At 44.5% G+C, this 24,269-nt stretch overlaps 1 protein-coding gene and 1 long non-coding RNA gene across 5 annotated transcripts in view; both read left to right on the plus strand.

The window, feature by feature from the left end:
* Window positions 1–7,074, plus strand: part of LOC133502213 (uncharacterized) — a 29,656-nt gene extending 22,582 nt beyond the window's left edge. For both annotated transcript variants that reach the window (XR_009795400.1, XR_009795401.1), the window contains exons 4-5: window positions 230–327; window positions 4,402–7,074. This is a non-coding gene — a long non-coding RNA (uncharacterized LOC133502213). The remainder of the gene's footprint in view (window positions 1–229; window positions 328–4,401) is intronic.
* Window positions 7,075–13,359: 6,285 nt separating this feature from the next.
* Window positions 13,360–24,269, plus strand: part of LOC133501896 (semaphorin-4B-like) — an 88,646-nt gene continuing 77,736 nt past the window's right edge. The window contains exon 1 of one of the 3 annotated variants that reach the window (XM_061822044.1): window positions 13,360–13,712. In XM_061822044.1, coding sequence (XP_061678028.1) covers window positions 13,603–13,712 — 110 coding nt within the window. In that variant the 5' untranslated portion in view covers window positions 13,360–13,602. The remainder of the gene's footprint in view (window positions 13,713–24,269) is intronic. The other 2 variants (XM_061822047.1, XM_061822043.1) reach the window with 2 other exon arrangements.

The raw sequence follows: 24,269 nt of genomic DNA on the forward strand, positions 1-24,269 counted from the left end.
TTCAGGGTGTACCCTGCCTGCTGCACGTTGACACCTGGGAAAGGCTCCAGCACTCCCCGCGACCCTCGTGAGGATAAGCGGCTAAGAAAATGGATGGATGGGGAACAAAAGTAGTAGAATGATATGTGGGCAGGAGTGGGGGTGGGGGTCGTCCACTGTATCCCCATTATTCAATTTCACATTGTCGTTTTCACACATTTTTATAATTTTTTTTTTTTTCTTCAACCAGGTTCAATATTTGCAAAACAAAGATCCGACTTGACTTCGCAGGGCGCTACGCGGACGCGTCCTTCACGGCGATGTGACACAGGCCCGGATTTAGTGAAGGTGAGGCCCACCACGATTACCCCCCCCCCCCCCACCCGGGAAGCCCATTAACACTCGAGATGACCAGAGTGCTCGTGAGAGCGACAAATTCACACCGGGAGTGCGGACACGCCGTCGCCATTTCCCTCCTTTCGGAATAATTCCCGCAGCTGGCGCGAACACATCTCAGCCGGAATGACTTTTCTTTCTCCCAAGTTTCATTCTTTTTAAAAATCAAGCCCTTTGTCTATCTCTCCTTTTGTACCTTCCCCTTGTTTCCATGGTTACCTCTCTCTCGGCTGCGTACACTATCTATCTCTTCCTCCGTTTGCCTCTCTGTCTCCCTCACTCTGTTCTTATCTTTCTCATTTTGCTTTCATCTCTGCCTCCCTTCCTCCTGCTTTATCCCGCACCCTCCTCACTCCGCCTTTTATCTCTCTTCACTTTCATCTGTCTTTCACCTTTCTCTCCCCTTCAAGCCTGCCATTCCATCATGCTGCCTTTTCTGCTTCTTACTTATATCGAGAGGAGGGGAGGGGGGGGGCGCGGCGCAACTTTTTTTCTTTCTTTTTTTTATCGGTTTCGCCGTCAATTCTACATTTTTAATCATTTCCAGTTCACCCGAGCCCACTTTCAATGCCACGGAGTCGCGCGTTAAATTGTCTCGGAACGTGTGGCCGCCGAAGTGCGGGGCCGCTGTCGTCTTTTCCTATCATAAAGGCCGGCGAGTGATTTCCGTCACGATATCGGGAGATTAACTGGCTGCTGTGGTTTTGTCTTCCAGTGATGGATTTTCTCCCTCCCGAGCCCCTCCCTCCATTTCCGTATACTGTACCGTCGGTGACTCTACACGTGCGACAGAAGAAAGAGAAAAGCCACAATCGTATTATTATTATTATTATTTTTATTTAGCCCCCACCGGGACCGCAGCCGGTATGCGGCGGTAGCGTTTGTCGTCTTTCCCCCCGCAGAGATGATGATGTTTCTTGCCTGGCCTTAGCGCACCTCAGCTGGGACATAATTGTATTCAGACACAGCTGCGAGTGCTTTAACACCAACTCATCGTGTGAAACTCGCGCGGCGGACTTAAGGCTGCTTCGACGGCGAGTGGGTTGTTTTCCCGTTGATAAACATCGGGGGGGCAATCGTCGTTAGTGACCTTTCAACTTGATACGCTTCTGGATGGCCAAAGCTCCAGCATGCTCCTAAAAAACAAACACGTCAATTAACAAAACGGGATAACGGGCTTGAATGATCATCTAAGCGTTTTTCTCAGATCGCCGTAGTTTGAACGCATGACGTATCAGTGGAGAAGAAGACGTCGCGAGAAGTAAATCGCTTCCGAGGAGACGGAATGCCGGCCGTCATTTACATTTCAGTCGGTAAGAAACAAGATTAGAAATTCAGACATGCTCAGGGAAAGACGAGTTAGTTAACAGACTTTAAAGGTCAAGTGTCATGCCTATAAACATTCTAAAATAGAGATCGTCATGAAAAATACATATAACATTATTTACGTCAATGTCTATACGAAAAAAAAAATAAATATGAGCAGAGAACGCGCCATCCATGCGCAAAGTCACAAGTGGAAGCCATATTGCCTGCATCGCGACATTCGCCATTGAAAACACGCCGTGCCGCCTGCTATGGGACACGGAAGCTCTTTTCAAAGAAGAGAACGTCTCACAATCGAGTGAAGTGACCGGGGCAATATTACCCAACCGTTTCGAGCCATATTTAGATGATATGCGGCTCACTTCTAACGAACAACAGTCTCCCAGACAGTATGTATGAGCCAGTCATACCGCCAACGGGTACATCGACACATTTACCACCCCTGACCTACGTACACGGATCTTTTGTTACATTCTGAGAGGATTACGTCCCACCTCCCAAACTATTATTATTTTTTTTTTTTTAGTAGCTGTATACACACCTACCTGTCATTCGGAACCCACGAAGCTCTCGTCCCGTGCATCCCATTTTTCACGACGAACCAGGTCTTTTTGAAAAGTATGAAGAAAGAATCCGTCCTCCCGAGCGTTCAAACAATATCCAGCAATACAACGAGCCGGCATTTTTGTCTAACACGAAGGAACGACGAGCTACCTTCCAGCAGGTAAAACTGGTATAAACGGACGAGGCCGCTTGAGTGCGCTACTGCCCTGTACATCACTTCCTGGTTCTTCTCGAAAACAAATCCCTCGAAAGGATTTTCACGGCGGGTGTGACTAAAAGCCGTATACATCAAAATCACTTTGTGTGGTGAAAAAACGAATGGGTCCATTCCGGCTGCCTTTTTTTCATTAATATCATACCAAAAAAAAAACGTGCATTTCATGAGAGTGGACCTTTAATAGATGAATGTTTTGCTTGACACTTTCATTGATGCGTACGTTCGTCAGCTGGAATCCAACCGGTTGCTGCCACCGACGTGTAAATATCCGTCAAGTGGGTTTTCAAACGGGTAGGTGTACAAGAGGGCCTCACTGCGGAATTCACGTTTGTGACAACTGTAATGACTAACAGATCCCTATAGATGGCGGCGGTTTGATTTGAGTTCAGCACACTTTTCAAATAGAAGATAACGATCAGACGTTGAATCTCAGGTGGTCACACTGATTGAGGTTGGATTTGGACGTCTTCTGGCACCTCACACTTGAGCAGGTAATCTATATATATGCGATAAACAGCGTGTGTTGTGGTAAGGAATAGAAAGTGATGGTGCCAAAATGATGCAGCTCATGGGGTCAATGACCAACGTCACGTAAAATTGTCACTGACGTTCTATCGAGCCGCAGGGTGGATATAAATGGCCATTTTGTTTTATAGTCTCTCATTTAATAGTGTTTTGAGGATATTTATATCGACAATTGGGAATTTTCAGAGGTGCTGCCATTTTCGCGTGTCCCGTGACCAAGGTGGGCGGATGTGACGTGTTCCGTGCTGTTCCAAACGCTCGATTACATGGGACACCATTTATACCCAGCGCTGATTTCTCAGGTTCATTCACATCCGCCCACGTAGGTCATGTGACTCGCGAAAATGGTAGCGTCCCTGAAAACTTTGAATTGTCGATTAAAAATCTTCTCAAACAACTATTAAATGAGAAAGGATTTAACATCACATTGTCAAAATAGAATACATATTACATGACCTATTGGATACATTGTTCATGCAAACCACTTGAAGTCCCCTTCAAGGTGTGACCCAAAAAATAAATCAGCATCAAACATTTTCTATACAACTGTAAGAACTGACGCAGTCAAAATCAAATGGTTAATAGTCGAGGCGGTCAGCCGTGCTAACCGAAGTTTTTAGCATTTGAAATTCGACCGCCAACCGGGGAACCAGTTGGCGGGTTGCAACTTTGAGCACAAATTTAATTTAATCTGATTATTCCCGATATGTGCTGGGATAGGCCGATGAATTGTCTCCCACATTTTGCGCTGATGGAGCTTCTCCCCCCCCAGTGTGTCGGTCCACTTCAAAATGGCGACACGGTCTTCAGGCAATCTTGTGATCTTTGTCCAACTACAGCCATTACAACTTTAGAACAGCAACTTTTAACAGCAACCCCACACACAAAAAAGATTTTGTCTGTTTTTTTTTTTTTTCCCAGTTTAATCAGGACTAGTTAAACGGCTGCAATGTTCATTCAGCCCGTTTCTCCATCGCCGTAGGCGCAACGTGTGAAGTGTCAGTCGAAAAGATGACCCCCTTAAAGTAAACTGCTTCGCTGCAGTTGACATCAGCGGTCGTCAATAACTTTCCTCCCACCAGCACGGGGGCCAGTGTCTTATTTTTTTTTTTAACAGACATTATGAAGTCGTTCACGGAACACGTGCACGTTTGTTGGCTTATGTCAATAAGCCGAGGGCTCGTGGTCGGCGCTCATCAGAGGAGGGGGGGGCAGTGCATTTGTCTTCAAGTCCAATGACAAACTCATTTCGAGAGACACTGCGAGCGCTGTGGGAGGAAGTTTTATTCTTTTATTCAGCTTTGACTGAAACTAACCTCCGTCTCTCTCTCTCTCTCTCTTGCTCCCTCTTTCTCCCTCTCTCCCCGTCAACCCTCGCTTTTTCTCTCCCACAGAAAGTGCCACCGCGATTCAGAAAATAAAGACGTGCTGAATAGAGGAGGAGAAAGGGAGCGGGGGGGAGACGGGGTCCCTTGGCAAGAAAGAAAAGGAAAACAATGAGAGAAAACGAAAGGAAAAGAAGCTGGAAAGGAGAGGAGGAGAGATAAAAGGGAAGTGACAGAAAAAAAAAACATACACAGCAGCCCTTAAAAATGATTTGAAGCCGGAAGAGACAAAAAAAATGTCTGTCGCAACAGAATGCGAGCAGATTGGTGTCGTTTTTGTTTAGAATTTGCCACAATAAGACATTTTGATGACATGCTGTGCCAATTTCAGTCATTTCGATTGATTGGGTAATTTGATGTCCTTGTTATGTATTACTCATTTCTCTCAAACAATATGCAAAGAATTCAAATCGCAATCGTTCCGCAGCGAGACCGACTTATTAATTGTGAAATTAAACATAAGTTTTGGAAAGAGCGGCAATAATTGGGCCGAGAGGTGTTTGCCTTACGTCGATGTGAAATATTAAAAGCACCGCACAGCGTGACGTCGCGTACGCCTGCAACGCTGCAAAATGCGACCGTTATGATAAACGTGCCCAATTAATACCGCAATTTAATATTATCATCTTTGTAGCGGCAGAATTTTGGATACAGATGTCGTTTTGGATCTCGGTGTTGTTATCAGAGTTTGAAAAATTTAAAAAAAGACAGTAATTAGACTCAAGTAAGAGTTATGCAAAGTTTGGAAGTCAAAGTAGCCCCCAAAATACTGTCATCGTATTAAAAACAATACTCGAGTACTTAGTAACAAGTGAGTAACTTCTGATTTGTTTTAGTCCAATTAAATCAAAGCCGGAACCCCGAATACACAAAGACTTGAAAGGAACGCGCAACTGCAGGTGACAATATCATAATAAAATTAAAACTCCTACTTGAACACGTACGGAGCAGCAACACACGTAGAGCACAATACTCGCAGGCATACAGGTGAAAACAACCTTCGTAATGTCAAAAAAAAAAAAAAAGAAAAGATCTCGTGTCTTGTTTGGTAATTTTGTCATTATAACCATCAAGGGCAAGTGGTGAGAGGCCCCCCCCCCGCCCCGAACTTGAGTCACCTCTCCCTCGCTAACACGAGCAGGACGGCTCCCAATCCGCCCACCGAATGACCTCGCGTGACGTCACCGTAGCGAACACACGCCCGGGCTCGCCGTCTCCCCCTCGGCCCCTTCGCAAGACTTTCTGGCGGGTTGCGGCTCATTGTTTTCCTGCGCCGCCTCACTCGGAATTTGAACCTTTTGGCTTCAGTCGCGCGGACGAGGGACAATGGAAAAACGCGTAGTGCTGTGAAATTTCTGCCACTACGTTATCACTGTCCCAATGAGCCAATAAGGATGGATTGAACTTTTTCACGCTTTTCAATTTTAGTTGGCAAGTTTTGTCTTCATTTCAACACCCTTTGTTTGGAAGTCGCAGTCACAGAAATATGCGAAGTTTACTGTCCCGCTATTACTGTACTGCTTATTGTTTGGAATACTTTTTTTTCATCAAAAGTTAGGAATATTCGGCTTTGATGTTAGATTTCAGGAAAAACCTAAAACGCTTGTTGAGAGCCGTTACAGGTGAACATACGTACTAAAATTTACATTTACAGATATGTACAGTGAAGAAAATAAGTATTTGGTCTAAGCGATCCTTAGAGAGGTGAAGAATCAGTCCAGGACTACACGACAGGACTTGGTAAAGAAGCATATCAAGGTTCTGGCGTGGCCTAGCCAGTCTCCAGACCTAAACCCAATAGAAAATCTTTGGAGGTGAGCTGAAACTCCGTGTTTCTCAGCGACAGCCCAGAAACCCGTCTGATCTAGAGAAGATCTGTTTGGAGGAGTGATCCGAAATCCCTCCTGCAGTGTGTGCAAACCTGGTGAACAAATACAGGAAACGTTTGACCTCTGTAATAGCAAACAAAGGCTACTGGACCAAATATTAACATTGGTTTTCTCAGGTGTTCAAATACTTATTTGCAGCTGTATCACACAAATAAATCATTAATAAAATCATACATTATGATTTCTGGAGTTTTCTTTTTAGATTAGCTCTCTCACAGGGGACACGCACCTACAATGAAAATTTCAGACCCCTCCATGATTTCAAAGTGGGAGAACTTGCAATATAGCAGAGTGTTCAAATACTTATTTTCTTCACTGTACACTTGGGAATATTTGGCTTTGATGTTAGATTTCAGGATGAACCTAAAACGCTTGAGAGCCGTTACAAGTCACCATGTGTACTAAAATATGACAGCCACATTGATACAGTATGTATACTGTGCACGGACACTCAGCTCGTCAGTGCGGCAGTAATATTAGTCGTTCTTCACGGAGGATAGAGAATATGCGCCTGTGAGTATTGTTATATTGTCTGTCTGCCTGTGTTGCTGAACCGTTTTGGTTCCGATAACTGTAGTTTAATGGGTAGCAACACCGCTGCAAAGATGCTAATTGTTAGCTTGTGTGCCTGTGGCGCTTCCTATTATACGTTAAGCTAGTGGCGGCTATGTGGTTGTTTTCAATACACGTGTATTTTTTTTTTATTTTTATTTTTTTTTCACGTGCAGACTGACAATAACATTTGAGTGAAACTAAATCAACTTGACGTCCGTTTCTTACCAATTATATCAGCCAGACTGTTACTTGTTGTCAAATGAGTCGGTCGGTCTTCGGTAGCCGATCGTTCTCTGCCACCAGGAAGTACCCGTGTGCCGATTGCTTCCAAATATTCCGAAAAGGTCATTTTGAAACTAGTTTGCGCGCAAACCAGGAAGTCAGGCCTCCTCGAGACCAAGTGCAGCGGCTCACGTGACGATGTCCTTGGGTACTCCTTGTAGACACAATCAAACTTGCAGCAGACGGACCGCAGACCCTGAGACTTCAATGTCTGGAAGACCTTGAAGCTATTTGTCAAACATTGATGCAACACCAGATTCATCTGTTTTTTTTTGTTTTTTGTTTTTTTTTAATCGTATGAATGAGGAAGGCAAAAAAAAAAAAAAAATGACCTTCATTCCATTCCTCAAGATGCTCCTCTGCTTCTCTACCCAAACGAAAACGTGGCAACCTGCTGACTACCTTGACAAGGAAACACAAGAAAGTACGGAGGGAGTATTTTCATCCAGATGGTTAGAGGACCCTTCAAGAACGATGAAAATACCGACAGAGCTGTGAGAAAGAAAAAAGAAGAAAAGTTTTTTGTCGGAGCTTGCGGGCTTTTTCAAATATCACTGGGTTAATTGTCCCAGAACTTGTGAGGCTGGCTTCCGGAAACTGGAGTCACGCTTTTGCACGAGCACGGACCAGTATCGACGGTGACCTCGTTGTGAAAGACCGAGACCCGGGACTGCGACGGGAGGGAACGAAGAGGAGCAGCTCGGATGAGAAGAAGCCAAAATAGCGTAGTCCTGCTTTCCATTTGGGTCGGAGACTGGAGTCAAGTAACACCCAAACGCAGTCATCGTTATCAATTTGAGTTTTGTCACGCAGGACCCTGCTACGGACCTTTCCGACCTGTCAATCACTCGTACAATAACAGCCAATCAGATAGCCGCATTGTCTTGACACGCCCCTCTCGCCGTATTGTCCCACAAGCAATGCCGGTCGTCAGTAGTGTGCGCTTGGAAAAGTTAATGTTACGAAGGAAATGGAACGTGCAATTCTGATGAAAGATATCCCGCTAACTTACAAAGATTGATTCATTTTCCAAAGCCTAAAACACAGTTGACGAAAAGTCGACGATGGATTGAGGCTCGCGGAAGAGCGCGCGTACAACTTGTGTGTGGACAATATCAACAAAACACAAGGCTGTACGTTCGAAGGTAAGTGAGGAAGGAGTATTTTCTCTGAGTTTGATTGAATTATTATTATCAGAGCTTTAGACAAAACTTTCACTTTGTTAGTGCATCACTGACATCCGCAGTACGATTCCACAATTTTATCGTGTTGGATTTCAATATGAAGTTTGCGAGGCGTCAAACTTTTCTGCATCGATCGCCAACGTTTTGCCGTAACTCTAACATCGCGTCTCGCTCCCTCCAAAATCTTAATTCCATTTACATATCCTTTCGTGAAATAGTTGAGACCTCTCTGTAGAACTCTCTCGGGCAAGTCTGACGCATTTGGCATAAAAAAAAAAAACCATACCCAAATATTATCTGGAATACTTGATAGAGAATCCGCTTCAAACATGTTCTGTTCAGTCGCCATTTTGAAAGCTTGTGGGACGTGGCTAAGGGGGCGGAGCTTAAGGTCGTCATCGAAAAGGTCCATTGAGACTCGCTTCTTTGGGTAGCTGCTAAATCCAAGATCCAGGCAGCCTTTACAAAGATCGCAAGAGAGATGGATTATTGCATGAAGATAAATATATATTATTCCCTCCCCCCATCCCTCGGACCTCAAGAATTCAACACATGGGGGGGGGGGGGATAAACCTCAGAACAAAACAATAGGTAATGCGACAAGGATAGCTTAAAGCAGGTGTGCCAATTTTAAGTTCATCTTTCAACTACTACTCAACTCAACTACTACTACTACTTATATATATATATATATATATGACATTTAACTTTTGCTGTTTTGCTTCATACTGTAAAGTCGGGTTGTAGATATTTCCACATAGACAATATCAAGGAGAGTCCAACACGAATACGGGACGGCTAGCGTGTGAAGTGGTTTTTGGCGCCATTTTAGGGTTAGCATTTTGTTGTTGTTGCAGGCCAGCAAGCAATACAGGGAGTCCTCGGGTTAAGACGGTCTCGACCTAAGACGTTTCGACTTTACAACGCTTGTCCCCCGTCCGCCATCTTGTCAAGATGGAGAGGATTGAGGACCAGGTTCCTTGCCGATAGCTAACCACATCCTCCCTTTCTTCTTCTTCTTCTCCATCCACCTCTCAGCCGTCATGCTAAGTACGTCGTCTAGTTTATTTCAGTCTATTTCCTTTTTTATACAAAGTATTTTGATGTCAATTCCGACTTTAACAGCGGAATCCGACTAAAGTCGAAATTCGAGCTAAGTCGCTACTGTAGGAAACGGACCTCGGTCGTAGACCGAGGACTCCATCTATTATATGGTAATTTAGCGAAAATAAGTGTTTGGGGTCGTTTCTTCTACTATCAAAAACAATATGCCAGTAACCGGTAAATTGTAGACATGTAAAATGTTCCCCCTCATTTTTTACATCTCTGAGCAAACACACTAAGGCTGTGAGCGCCCCCTTTGACCACTGTGAGGAACATCAGACGTACGGACTGTGGTCAATCGGTGTCATCCATTGAAGTTACACGCCTCATGAAAAGGTTCCGATTACATTCCCATCAGAACAATTTTGTATTTTTGCAAACTTACACTGAAATAGTCAAACAAATAAACAAAAAAATACATTGCTAACCAAAAAATTTCATGACAATACAAATACATACCAAGCCAACTATTAACTATAAATTTGAAATGTTGCTTCCAACTTTGTTTCATTTATTTATTTTCAACCCACAACAATATCCCCGTCTGTTTTTCTTGGTGTAAAACTGAATTATTGCTTGCAGAATATCTTTAGCAATGCTTGTTGAAAGCAGAGTTATGGTCCCAAACAGTTTTGGGGTTAATGTTATGTTGCCTCCTATATTTAAAATACACAATTAGCTTTTGGGGCAATGTATCGTCTGTGCTTTCATCTTTGATCAGGCTGCGCCAAGGTGAAATTTTAACATTATACACCATCTCATCCTGTACTTTCTACTTTGGCGTCAGACCAGACCTTTTTTTTTTTTTTACTCCAAAAAAGAAAATCTCGTCCAGTTTCACCACTTTTCTTCAGTTATTCACATAATTTTGCAATGTTTGTAATTATGAGTGTACCCCTTTAAAATGGAGGGGGGGGGGGGCGTAGTCAGGTAAACTAGGAAGTAGAGTGTGTGGCCCTGTGTGGCTGAGCAGCAGCTCTTTGTGAGAGGCAGTGTGCTGAAGTGCACAAGTGCGCAGTTGCACAGCTTAGAGAAACATTGGATATGTACGTAAATCAGTGTTTTAGTCCAGTGGCCTATTTTAGAGGGACTGAAGCCCCCCCCCCCCCCCCCCAAATGATTTGGTTCTACCTGTATATGGTTAGGCCAAAGTTTGTCGTTTAGACCCCTTCAAACCAAATTTAAGATGATTTTGTACAGTAGTTGACCAAAAATACACGTTCTACAAAAGAGCAACAATTTTAGCCATTCGAAGGCCAAAAGTCTTGCATACATTTTTGAGTCCTTTCCTTTTTGAAACCAGATCAAGATCATCCACTCGAGTGGAAACCACTTGAAAATAGCTCAAAAGAAACCCGGGCTAAAGGTAAACGCTGGCTGGCCCCTCAGCCAATCACGAGCGCATTCGCTTAATTAGCACTCAGACAATTAGCGATGCGGCCCGAAATCAATCCTTCGCTCCGGCTTCCATAATAAGCAATCGCTTGCTCAGACACTTATGAATCATCATCATGTCACGCCTACGAGACATCTCAACGGATGATAATTGCCACATCTGTCAAAAGAGATGTAATGACCCCTGCTGGAGAAACATGACGTAGTTGTGGGTGGGGGGGGGGGGAGTGAAGATCTGCTGGCTGCTACTTACGCACACACGTACACATCGAATATCATTTTTCTTTGTCATTCCGTTTTGGCGCAGTATCGCCGTCTTCCATCTGCCTCTGCGTGAAAAGTCACGTGACGTGAGTAATGTCCGGTTCCGAAAGTTTGGACGGACGTTCCCGGCATTTGCGTAACGTGAAAAATAAATGACGTCATAACCCATCCCCGATTGCTGACTTTTTAAAGGTTGTTGTGCGGGGATCGCTGCTGAAAAGGGTTTCCTCGAAATTTGCTCTCGTTGACATTGTGGAGGGTCGGCGCTCTGGAATCGGAAATCGTCTTCCATCCATCCATCCATCTTCTGAGCCGCTTATCCTCACAGGGCTCGTCGGAGTGCTGGAGCCTATCCCGGCAGCGTTCTTCAGGCAGGAGGCAGGGTACACCCTGAACTTGGTGTCAGCCATACTCCCAATCACACCTATGAGCAATTTAGAGTGGCAAATTAATCTTGCGTGTTTTTGGGGATGTGGGAGGAAACCGGAGTGCCCACCCGGAGAAAACCCACGCAGGGACGGGGAGAACGTGCAAACTCCACACAGGGGGACGCCAGGATTTGAACCTCGGTCCTCAGAACTGTGAGACCTTTCCATCTGAGTCACCGTGCCGTCGGAAATCGTTATTACTTCCATCCATCCATTTTCTTTGCCGCTTATCCTCACGAGGGTCGCGGGGAGTGCTGGAGCCTATCCCAGCTGTCAACGGTCAGGAGGCGGGGCACACCCTGAACTGGTTGCCAGCCAATCACAGTCACACCTAGGGGCAATTTAGTCTCCAATTAATGTTGCATGTTTTCTGGGATGTGGGAGGAAACCAGACTACTGGAAATCGTTATTACTTGTTTAAAAAAAATAAAATATTGCTAGTAATTTCATTGAAGGCGGCACGGTGGATCAGCTGGTAAAGCGTTGGCCTTACAGTTGTGAGGACTTGAATTAGATCCCGGCCCCGCCTGTGCGGAGTTTGCGTGTTCTCCCCGTGCCTGCGTGGGTTTTCTCCGGGTGGGCACTCCGGTTTCCTCCCACATCCCCAAAAACATGCAACATTCATTGGACACTCTAAATTGCACCAAGGTGTGGCTGTTTGTCTCCATGTGCCCTGCGATTGGCCGGCAACCAGTTCAGGGTGTACCCCGCCTCCTGCCCGTCGACAACTGGGGTAGGCTCCAGCGTTCCCCGCGACCCTTGTGAGGATAAGCGGCAAAGAAAATGGAGGGATGGAGGTAATAACGAAATCCGACGACACGGTGACTCAGCTGGAAAGGCCTCACAGTTCTGAGGACCGAGGTTCAAATCCTGGCCTCCCCCTCTTGTCGTCCTTTTTATTTTTTAGATTTTTTTTTTTTTACTTTTTCAATCGTGCCTCGCTTTTGATTGCCCTCGGGCCGCGTATCAAAGCACTATTAGATGATATGAATCATCATGTATTCAAAATGTGATTGCATCTTTGCTGAGCACATGGCGGTGTTTATTTGGTTTGGGAATTTGTATTAATAATAATTTAATATTTATATTGAGCTATATAAAGTGTTTATTTTCAAGTACATATAAACATATAATCCATAGTCACGTGGAAAATAAACTATTGTGACAATAATAAGCAAAATACGCTTGCTTTTAAAGTGTGGTTTAGATTTTTGACCACTAGACGGCGTCCGCGTCTCGTTAAAGTCTAATCGCCATTTGAAATATTAAAACGTACTGCCAGTATCAATCTTGGCACCGATAATATTGACAACTGCACGCAACAATTATTCAATTTGAAATGCTTCCCAACGCCTTTAACTGATCCTCATTCAGCATTATTAAATGGAATTATTTATTTCACACGTGGAAGAAAAATAGAAGCGCAAAACAAAGTCGATTAGAACAACAAATACAATTTTAAATGAAACTGAATCTGAAAAAAGGTTAAAAATGTACTTATTCGAAAAGGAGTAGGGAAAAGTAAATCATATTCATCGAGCTACTACCTTATAATCCTATTACTATTTTAATATAATAACAATAAGATGTCAGAAGCGTTAATATATGCATACATTTATATTCCAGTAGACACTAATTAGATAATACAAATGATTATAATAATAGCAGATGAATCTTGGATTACAATAACGGGATAAAAAAGATTAACTGCAAAAAAAACACCTAGATATGATGTAATTTACATGTAAACATAAACGGTATTTTTATTTCATGTCTGTGTGCGGAAAAGATTAAATTTGATTTATAGACAGCAGTATACACACACACACACACACACACACACACACGCGTCATTCATCCTGGCAGTCAAGAAATAGCTGTCACTCAAAAATGAGCATTTTTAGCACCTGAATTGAGTCTATATTAGCATAATTTTCATGGATATGCTCCGCCATAAAAGCTTTGTACCGCGTCAGGCTTTTCTTTCCGTTTTTGTGAGGTGAGTAATCCACTCCGAGCATGTCCGCGCAAGTCAGTCCCTCTTCTGGCGCTCGTGTGCTGCGGCGATGTCGTCGGCAAGTCGACTTTGTGTCATAATCGAGCCGCTTTATGAAATCATTTTCCCCTCTGATTTGGTTTTTGAAGGTGAAGCGTTCCGCTCAATCGTCGTCGCGGAGTAAAGTTGATGTCTTGAAGTTTCATGAACCGCTGCGTATCAGGTAAGTCTGATTCTCTTTTTTAAAAATAATTTTAAAAAATGCATCAATGAAAGCATTTTTAACTTCATACAACGTCGGGTACATTTTCAAATGACCCTGGAGAAATTTCGAGTTCACGTCGGTGGTAGTCAACTACGTGCGGCCTCCTGGAATTAATCCGGTGCCAATTGTTTACGGACATTATGAAAATGTCGATAATTTTTTTTTTTTTTTTTTGGTGATAAATCAGCTACGCAAAGCATTAAAGTGCTGTCGGTGTTGTGCCGGGTTATGGCGTTCGTATTTAGTGATTTCACGGCTCGCGGCGACCCGCTCGCAGGTGCAGACTGCAGACTTGTGCTTGTCTGGGACTTTTGTTGCGGATTCAGCTTCTTTTGAGGAGGCCACGCTTCAAAGCTGAAAGCGGCGCTCCCCTTCCCCGTCACGGGGTCGACGAGGTCCCCTGGCGGGAATTCGAATCAGCTTGCCGGATATTTTCTGCCAAATAATCCGTGCACAAAATTGCTGCCGAAATCATCGTTGCCTCAAGACAAAATGTAATGGCAAAACTCTTGTTTGGCTGATGATTTTGCTTTGACTTCGGAGCAGAAATGTGAGATATGAGCATTCTATCGTGGAAGCGGAGACAACTCGTTTCACATCAAGCAACGTTTTGCCAGTTTTTCATTTAAAAAAAGGCTTCAGGCAGTTTATTGCTACTCCATCCATTTTCTTTGCCGCTTATCCTCACAAGGGTCGCGGGGAGTGCTGGAGCCTAACCCAGCTGTCAACAGGCAGGAGGCGGGGTACACCCTGAACTGGTCGCCAGCCAATCGCAGGGCATACGGAGACAAATAGCCGCACTCACAATCACACCTACGGGCAATTTAGAGTGTCCAATTAATGTTGCACGTTTTTGGGATGTGGGAGGAAACCGGAGAGGCCGGAGAAAACCCCACGCAGGCACGGACGGGGAGAACATGCAAACGCCACACAGGCGGTCCGGGATTGAACCCGGGACCTCAGAAATGTGAGGCCAACGCTTTACCAGCAGCTCCACCGTATTTACTGCTGCTCACGCTTGAAATTTACCGAAAATTACAATGCACTCGACGCCAAATGCCGTTGACGGGCTAACAAAGCGCCTCGATAGTTGGAGTTTGAGCGATGGAGATTTGAACACAAATGGTCCGGCAACACATGTAGACAGACAGTGTAACAATAATTACAGACATGTACATTGTGTGTCCTCTTTGAAAAACGTCCAGTATCAGAGCAGTTGTGAAACTATTTGTCTTTGTATTTATGTTCATGACTGGAATATAGTGCCCCTGGGGGGCAAATCAAAAATTACATAAGTCCGCTCAAAGCGCTTGCATAATCTGTTTTTTTAACTTTTGCTTTTAGTTTCTATATAATGATGTTATAAACATATCTTTGTATAAAGTCTCAGTTTCCTCAATAAAGTACACATTTATGAAACAATAAAATGCAATAAAAACGTAATAATCATTGACCGAGCGCCGGCGTGTCACCCGGAAGCTGGGCCACCGTTGAGCCGTACATGTCGACACCACGTCATTGACACATTTCCCAAGTGACATGGAATAACACAGCGGCCATCTTTTCGATCTATTCCGCGCCCTGACCATCGACGGGTCGATTTCCTTTCGCTGCAAAAGATTGCATGAACCGGTTCAGGTTTTTCACATTCACGTCGGTCTTCTGGTCCACATCAAAGACAGGGAAGCGCTTTCTGGTCTGGGGCGCTTTGAGCGGACTCGTGTGGTGAGCGTCCAAGTACCAGACACTGTAAGCTTTTGTCCTGGGCCGAGCACCTGTCGGCTTTGCAGAGCCTCGAGAAGGCCTCTTTGATATCCAGACGCGTTTGCGTGGGCGCTTTGGGGGATTTGAAAAAAAAGAAATAATAATAATTTCTGCTGGACACAAAGAGCAACACATTTGTTGTTTTTTAAAACAATTTTGTTATTATTATCTTCAGATCAATCTGGCGCTCATTCCAAGACGCAATCGGTAGGAAATGATGCTAAAAACGCAGGATGGAAATTTAACGGATCGATTGTAATTTTCCGCAGTGAACTAAAAAAAGGGGTCGTCGGGGACGTGAGCAAGGACTGCAGCTCACGCACTACTGAAAGCGTTTTCACGTCGTACGGAAATGCGCTTGTAGTTTAGTCTGACGTCTTTTTGTAGGCCATTTTTTAATAGTTATTCGTATGATATGACAACAACAACAAAAAAAATCTGTTGTGTATGAGAACGTTTCTGATCTGTGAGTGAGAATGTTTCCGTAGTGACTTTTGGAGCATTTTAATCCTATGTGCGAGTGTTTGAGTTGTTTGATGTAAAAAAAAAAAAAAATTAAAAATGAAAATTAAAAAAAAATCAGTAGGGTGTGAAAGCATTTCAGAAGTACGTGTGGGCAAGGAAAAAACAGTATTGTGTGTGAGAGCATCATAGGAGTGTGTGTGAGAGCATTTAAGTCTTGTCTGTGTCATCGTTGCAGCAATGTGAGTGTCAGGGTGTTTCAATGGTGCATATGAGAGCATTTCAGTAGTGCGTGCGAAAGTGTTTTAGTCATGTGTGAGAGTATTTTTGTAGAGTGTGTGTGTATGTACATAGAGAATGTTTCAGTAGTGTGTGTGTGAGAGTTTTTGTAGTGCGTGTGTACATAGAGAATATTTCAGTTGTGTATGGTAGCGTATCAGTTGTGTGTGAGAGTGTTTTAGTAGTATGTGAGAATGTTTCAGTAGTTGCTTGAGAGTATTCCAGTAGTGTGTGTGTAAGGGTTGCAGTAGTTTGAGCGTGAGGGTGTTACAATGGTGCATATGAGAGCATTTCAGTAGTGTGTGAAAGTGCTTTAGTCGTGTGTGAGAGAGATTTAGTCATGTGTGAGTGTTTGAATGGTGTGTATGAGGGGATTGCAGTAGTAAGTCAGTGTTTTAGTAGTGTGTGAGAGTGTTTTTCTAGAGTGTGTGTGTGTACATAACGTTTCAGTAGTGTGAGTGTTTAAACTGGTGTGAATGATCCCATATCAGTAGAGTGTGAGTGTTTTAGCAGTATGTGAGAATGTTTCAGTAGTTGTTTGAGAGTGTTTCAGTTGTGTGTGTGTCAGCGTTGCAGTAGTGTGAGGTTCTTTCAATGGTGCACATGAGAGCCTTTCAGTAGTGTGTATGAAAGTGTTTTAGTCATGTGTGAGAGGTTTAGTCATGTGTGGGTGTATCAGAGAATGTTTCAGTAGTATGTGTGTGAGTGTTTGAATGGTGTGTATGAGAGGATTTCAGTACTAAGTCAGTGTTTTAGTAGATGTGAGACTTTTTGTAGTGTGTGTGTGTGTACATAGAGAACGTTACAGTAGTGTGTGTTTCACTGGTATGTATGATAGCATATTAGTTGTGTGTGAGAGTGTTTTAGCAGCATGTGAGGATGTTTCAGTAGTTGTTTGAGAGTGTTTCAGTTGTGTGTGTGTCAGCGTTGCAGTAGTGTGAGGGTCTTTCAATGGTGCACATGAGAGCCTTTCAGTAGTGTGTATGAAAGTGTTTTAGTCATGTGTGAGAGGTTTAGTCATGTGTGGGTGTATCAGAGAATGTTTCAGTAGTATGTGTGTGAGTGTTTGAATGGTGTGTATGAGAGGATTTCAGTACTAAGTCAGTGTTTTAGTAGATGTGAGACTTTTTGTAGTGTGTGTGTGTGTACATAGAGAACGTTTCAGTAGTGTGTGTTTCACTGGTATGTATGATAGCATATTAGTTGTGTGTGAGAGTGTTTTAGCAGCATGTGAGGATGTTTCAGTTGTTGTTTGAGAGTGTTTCAGTAGTGTGAGGGTCTTTCAATAGTGCACATGAGAGCATTTCAGTAGTGTGTGAAAGTGTTTTAAGTCATGTGTGAGAGGTTTAGTCATTAGTGGGTGTGTGTGAGAACGTTTCAGTAGTGTGTGTTTGAATGGTGTGTATGAGAGGATTTCAGTACTAAGTCAGTGTTTTAGTAATGTGTGAGAGGTGAAGTACACCCTGAACTGTTTGCCAGCCAATCGCAGGTCACATAGAGACAAACAGCCGCACTCACGATCACACCTACGGGCAATTTGGAGTGTCCAATTAATGTTGCATGTTTTGGGGATGCGGGAGGAAACCGGAGTGGGGATCGAACCCCGGGCCCTCAGAACTGTGAGGCCAAGGCTTTTCCAGCTGATCCACCGTCCCGCCCTGAGAACATTTGCGGCCGCGCGCGTGAGCGAAAGCAAACGAAAACAACTCGGTGGGACAAGTCGGGGAGAAATTTGGATGTTTGGACAAGTTACGACTCCGCCCGCGTCAGGATGTATTTCGATTTCACTTGAGAACTTGCAAAGTCCACAACTTGTGTAGTACTTGCTCATTTGTTGTACTCATCTGCACCTTTGCAGTGTGAATTGGGCGTAAAAGTCGACCACCCCCTCCCGGCTGCTGGATGTCAACAGAGCAGATCCTTCCTTAGAGAAGCGTTTCGGGTTACCCCTCCGTCATCGCCGAAATCCCCCTTTTTGCACCCCCGAGGTCGTAGTTATTCATCACCGTGACTCCGCCGCCGCGGTCTTCTTTTTTCATCGTCGAAGACCTGAAATGAAGAGCAAAACTTGTAGTTATTTTATGGGAGTAACGTGAGATTGATAGCTTGAGGCCAGGAGAAGAAAGGAAGGTTTGCTTGAGCGCAGGTGACGCGGCGACGCGGTCCCTTGAGCACTTTGATATTTGACGCAGTACTTTTGATCATGTGTGCCACCTGCGCGGACGAGCGACCTGTGGCGTCTTCGTCTTTTGAAAAACGCAGAACTTGGCACAACTGTAAGTTGAGGTTTCTGTATTAGGCACACCTGCACCTGATATATTCAAGTCCCGAATACCGGCCTTTAAAATTCCCCGTTCATGCTAATAGATCGCGCATGCCCTTGGCGGTTGTGTATGATCTGCTAAAATTGTGGCGTGATTGGCAACAGGTGTAAAAATGGCAGCTTTTGCCAAATTTAAAAAAAAAAAAAAGGTTTTGCGCTTCATCTAGCTCTGATGGTTTTCAACACGCAAAAATGGGGACCATCGCTCGTGCAAAATCAAGCTTGAAGTGATGGAATCGGAAGTGTCAGTGGAAAAGAAAATGAGTCTATACCACTGACCATTTTGAGGAAAAGCAGTTACCACATTAAAACCACGTTCTACACATTCTGTGGAACATTTTATTTCAAATTAATGACAGCACACCCAGAAAAACTGGTCTGGGGGAGACCCGCACCAATTGCACCGACCTAAATGCAGAGTTGAATAGAATTTCGTCACAGATGAGCCAGAAGCGCCAAAGTGCATTGGGAACGACATGGCTCGTCGCCGTGATTTCTGTTTCTGGCTTTTCAAAAATAGAGAAAGAAATCCGCTGTTCCCGTCATACCCTTTTAAAATCAGTTTCCGCATTTGTGTGCCGAGTCCACCGAGACCGAACAATATTGATAGGGATCAATAGTGTGTTTCAAATAAAACTCTTCCTTGGGTCAGATGATACACCAAATTTCCGCACAATCCGTCCATGACAGTTTGATCAATTCCCTTTGTTATTATTTTTAGAGGACGCTCATTGTTTCAGCGTGACCTTAAAGGCTGTTTTTGAGTCTCTGGGCAAACTTCGATTTTCTTTGGGATTTGGTTTGAAAATCGCATTTTCCCCCTTTTGGGATGATGGAAATGACCGTAGGTGAACTTAACTGGCAGTCGTGAGGTCCTGGCTCGGAGTCTCATCTGTGGCCGTCCTCCGTGGAGTTTATATGCTCTCCCGTCTACTCGGTCGAAAAATCAAAAATTATTGACGTTAGTGTCATTGAAAAGTATTGAAACTGTACCCGGGTGTGAACGGTTGTTTGTGTCTAGCGTTTCTGCGCTCCGGTCGAAAGAAAACCAGTCAAGAGTGTCGCCGTTTGGGATAGGCTCCAGTTTGCCCTTGAACCTAAAGATGGAAATGAAGAACGTGCGGAGGTTTTCTTGCAGCAATCTTAATACAGCACAAGTAATCTTCTTCTTCTTCTTTTCCTTTCGGCTTGTACCGTTCGGGGTCGCCACAGCGTGCATCTTTTTCCATCTTAGCCTATCTCGTGTATCTTCTTGTCTAACACCCGCTGTCCTCATGTCCTCGCTCACAACATCCATCAACCTTTTCTTTGGTCTCCCTCTCGCTCTCTTCCCTGGTAGCTCCATCCTTACCATTCTCCTACCATTTTCCTCACTTCTCTCGCCTCCGGACATGTCCCAAATCATCCAGGTCTGCTCTCTCGGACCTTGTCTCCAAAGCGTCCAACTTTGGCTGTCCCTCTAATGAGCTCATTTCTAATCCGATCCAACCTGCTCGCTCCGAGCGAGAACCTCGACACCTTGATTTCTGCCACCTCCAGTTCTGCATCCTGTTGTCTCTTCAGTGCCACCACCGTCTCTAATCCATACATCACGGCCGGCCCCACCACAGCGTGTCATCTTTTTCCATCTTAGCCTATCTCGTGTATCTTCTTGTCTAACACACGCTGTCCTCATGTCCTCGCTCACAACATCCATCAACCTTTTCTTTGGTCTCCCTCTCGCTCTCTTCCCTGGTAGCTCCATCCTTACCATTCTCCTACCAATTTCCTCACTCTCTCGCCTCCGGACATGTCCCAAATCATCCAGGTCTGCTCTCTCGGACCTTGTCTCCAAAGCGTCCAATTTTGGCTCTTCCTCTAATGAGTTCGCTTCTAATCCGATCCAACCTGCTCACTCCGAGCGAGAACCTCAACGTCTTCATTTCTGCCACCTCCAGTTCTGCATCCTGTTGTCTCTTCAGTGCCACCACCGTCTCTAATCCATACATCACGGCCGGCCCCACCACAGCGTGTCATCTTTTTCCATCTTAGCCTATCTCGTGTATCTTCTTGTCTAACACACGCTGTCCTCATGTCCTCGCTCACAACATCCATCAACCTTTTCTTTGGTCTCCCTCTCGCTCTCTTCCCTGGTAGCTCCATCCTTACCTTTCTCCTACCCATTTCCTCACTTCTCTCGCCTCTGGACACGTCCAAACCATCCAAGTCTGCTCTCTCGAAACTTGTCTCCAAAGCGTCCAATTTTGGCTCTCCCTCTAATGAGTTCGCTTCTAATCCGATCCAACCTGCTCGCTCCGAGCGAGAACCTCGACACCTTGATTTCTGCCACCTCCAGTTCTGCATCCTGTTGTCTCTTCAGTGCCACCACCGTCTCTAATCCATACATCACGGCCGGCCCCACCACAGCGTGTCATCTTTTTCCATCTTAGCCTATCTCGTGTATCTTCTTGTCTAACACACGCTGTCCTCATGTCCTCGCTCACAACATCCATCAACCTTTTCTTTGGTCTCCCTCTCGCTCTCTTCCCTGGTAGCTCCATCCTTACCTTTCTCCTACCCATTTCCTCACTCTCCCGCCTCCGGACATGTCCCAAATCATCCAGGTCTGCTCTCTCGGACCTTGTCTCCAAAGCGTCCAACTTTGGCTGTCCCTCTAATGAGCTCATTTCTAATCCGATCCAACCCTCTCACTCCTCAAGTTCTGCTTCCTCTCGTCCCTTCAGTGCCACCGTCTCTTATCTGTCCATCACGGCCGGGCTCCCCACCATACTGCATCGTATACTAGAGTATGTCGACTATGTTGCGCACCATACATATCAAGTCAAATCTATTTGTGTCGCTCCTAGTCTCAAAATAGACTCAAAGGAGTTCATAGTTGACAAAGATCGGCGACTTCCACTAATCTAAAATCCTAACGAGGGAAAACTCCCCCCATCATCCAAAGAAAAAAAAAAACATTCTCACTACTCAGCGTTTTTATACGTCTCCAAAGGAATAAGTACGAGTTGCTCTTTTAAAGCATCTATGCAGCCCCCGGTTACCGAGCAGGTTAAGTCTTGTCAAGTTATACGGCCCGGTGTCATTATTAAGTTGTTCTAGTACGCGCAGAAAAGTGGAAAAAAGCGCTCAGCCTCTCAGGCCGGAGAACATCTGACGTGCAGCTTTGCAGCTTCTCCTCCACTTTCGTGTCTGCGTGTCGACGTTTTATTCCACACCCTCGAAGCAGAAACATCTGTGAATGACATGCCAGACTGGGATAAAGGGCTGCACTGTCGGCTCTCATCAATCTCCGCAGTTTTCTGTTTTCATCTTTCTTTCGACTGCAAAGTTGCGTCTTATTGGGGGCCCCCCATGTGCTGCGCATATTTGTCTGGGAGGCATGACTGATTTCGATTTTCAAATGGACAATCGGAAACAGTTGCCAGGTGTCTCCATACCACCGCTTCGACACTCTCTTTCGTGCAAGTCAGCGACCTCTGACATTTGGATTTTGGCCTGTTTTACTGCCGCTTCCCCACCCCCGGCGTCCCCCCTGACTTTCTCGCTCAGAGGTGGACCAAAAGTGAGGCTGTTCCTTTAAGGATTCGACCATCATGTTGACTTAATTGCAGGGCAATCAAATATGCATCTATTATCAGACGCTAACCTAATTAGCTAATGCTAATCTGTGTATCTAACAATCATTGCAGCTCTGCTTGCCTATCAGATTTGACATGATGGCAGTGTTCTTGCACACGTAGGGTTGGAGGTTTCTTCATGGTCGCGGCCAGACTTCGACCATCGCTCGAAAGTGACTCTGGCTCTTTGCCCACACGAGCTGACGGGTTATGGGGGGGGAAAAACAAAGTGTCGCTTGTGTTAATCATGTAAATGCCGCAACTACATTTTCAGAACTAGCTAGATTGCAAAAACAAACAAACCTTCGTTTAATTTCACACTTAGTGCCAACAATTTGTAAACAATTAAAACTCCACTTTGACACGATCCAGTACACGTGGCAGTTTTATAATATTATAATTCTATATATATAATAATAAAATAATAATAATTATATGTATTATATATTGTGTAATAATTAATTATTAATACAACTGAAATATAGTAATTAACATATTATATATTTTTATATGATATATATTATAGTTAATTGTTCAAATATATTAACGAATATATTTTATATGATATAATTATATATATATACATATAATGTTTTCTTATTACACACAAAAACAGAAGTGAACGGTCAGTCACAGTGATACGTAAAATAATGGCCATTTTATTGAACTGTAGATTAATACTTAAGGCTGTGAAGATTTGCAGTACTTCTGAAGGTTAACGTGTGGCCGCAACTCGCTTCCGTGTAGCCTATCCCAGCGGTTTAGTTTCTTTTTTTAAATACGCATTGGACTCATTTGAGAACAATGTATATTTAAAAAAAAAAAAAAAAACGTCTGTCACGGAGAGGTTTACCGAAGTTCAACATGTGGCTGCAACGCGCTTCCGTGTACAAGGAGCAGTCTTTGCTGTGTCTCCCCCAATCATCGTCAATGAATGCGAGTTGGTGTAAAACCAGGGGACATTTATTTAAATATTGGTATTTGGACTGAATACTATCTGAAAGGATCGATGGATTCCGGCAAAGGTTAACATGCAGCCGCGTATGTTGAGAACAGATCCAGCAACAAAGTATTTGTACGCGTCCAGTTACCACACGTACACATTCAGTTGTCCAAGACGAGCGGAAACTTGTTAACAGCCCAATTTCTCATCGACTTCGGCATTAAATATGGGTGTCTCTCATTTTTCCACATACCTTCTAAATGTTTAACGCTATCGGACAAAACTCTGTGCGTCGTGCTACAAGACATATTTTCGCATTGAAGAATGCTTTGCTATACCGGCAATACGGCGAGCTCTATAGAGCACTAAAGTAAGCTCGACATGGTCGTCATCGCAACGGCAGAGGCGCCGTTCCATACAGTACAAGAACAATTTTTCATCTTTACGTTCAATTGCTTTTTTGCACTTAGATGTACAGTACATTCCATTTTGCTCCGTACTTACGTCACCGCTCTCCAATCGATTCTGATCACCAACATCAATGTCGGCGCTCATCTTTTTCCGACCGCCCTGCGCGCCGAACAGATTTGTCCGCTCTGCCACCGGGTGATCAACGCGCGTCAGCCGGTACTCGAGCCTGCGGCTGGATCGGCGCCGCCCGCACGCCAGCGATGGACAGTGTTTCTATACAAAGTGACATTGAAGCAATTTCGGGTGTTTTGGGGCTTTCAGCTCGATTGACCGATTGGAATATTTGTGGGATTCATCCTCAAAAGTGTCGGGAAGCCGAGTTGACTGAATTATTTCTCGTTGTCGAATGTCAAATCGGGTCAAATTTGATCCGAACAGTACGTATCGGTATGTTCGGTATGTACAGCAACAATCCAGATCCGCATTCCAAAGTGTCGCCCCGTGCTCAGATCATCTTCCGGGCCTCGTCGCTATACCGGTCCCAGTGGCGGAGATTTAAACGGTTGTCGCGGTCCCGTGTCGTCGCCCCCCCCCCCCCCCCCCCGACGGTGGAATGCGAGCAGTTGTCGCGGAATGTATATTTGACCCGGCAGCAGCGGGTACCACCGATCTGTTCTTGGGCTAATTTTGGCGCTCAGCCGGTCGGTCGTTGACGT

The sequence above is a fragment of the Syngnathoides biaculeatus genome, chromosome 6 (assembly GCF_019802595.1).
Source record: "Syngnathoides biaculeatus isolate LvHL_M chromosome 6, ASM1980259v1, whole genome shotgun sequence".
NCBI lineage: Eukaryota > Metazoa > Chordata > Actinopteri > Syngnathiformes > Syngnathidae > Syngnathoides > Syngnathoides biaculeatus.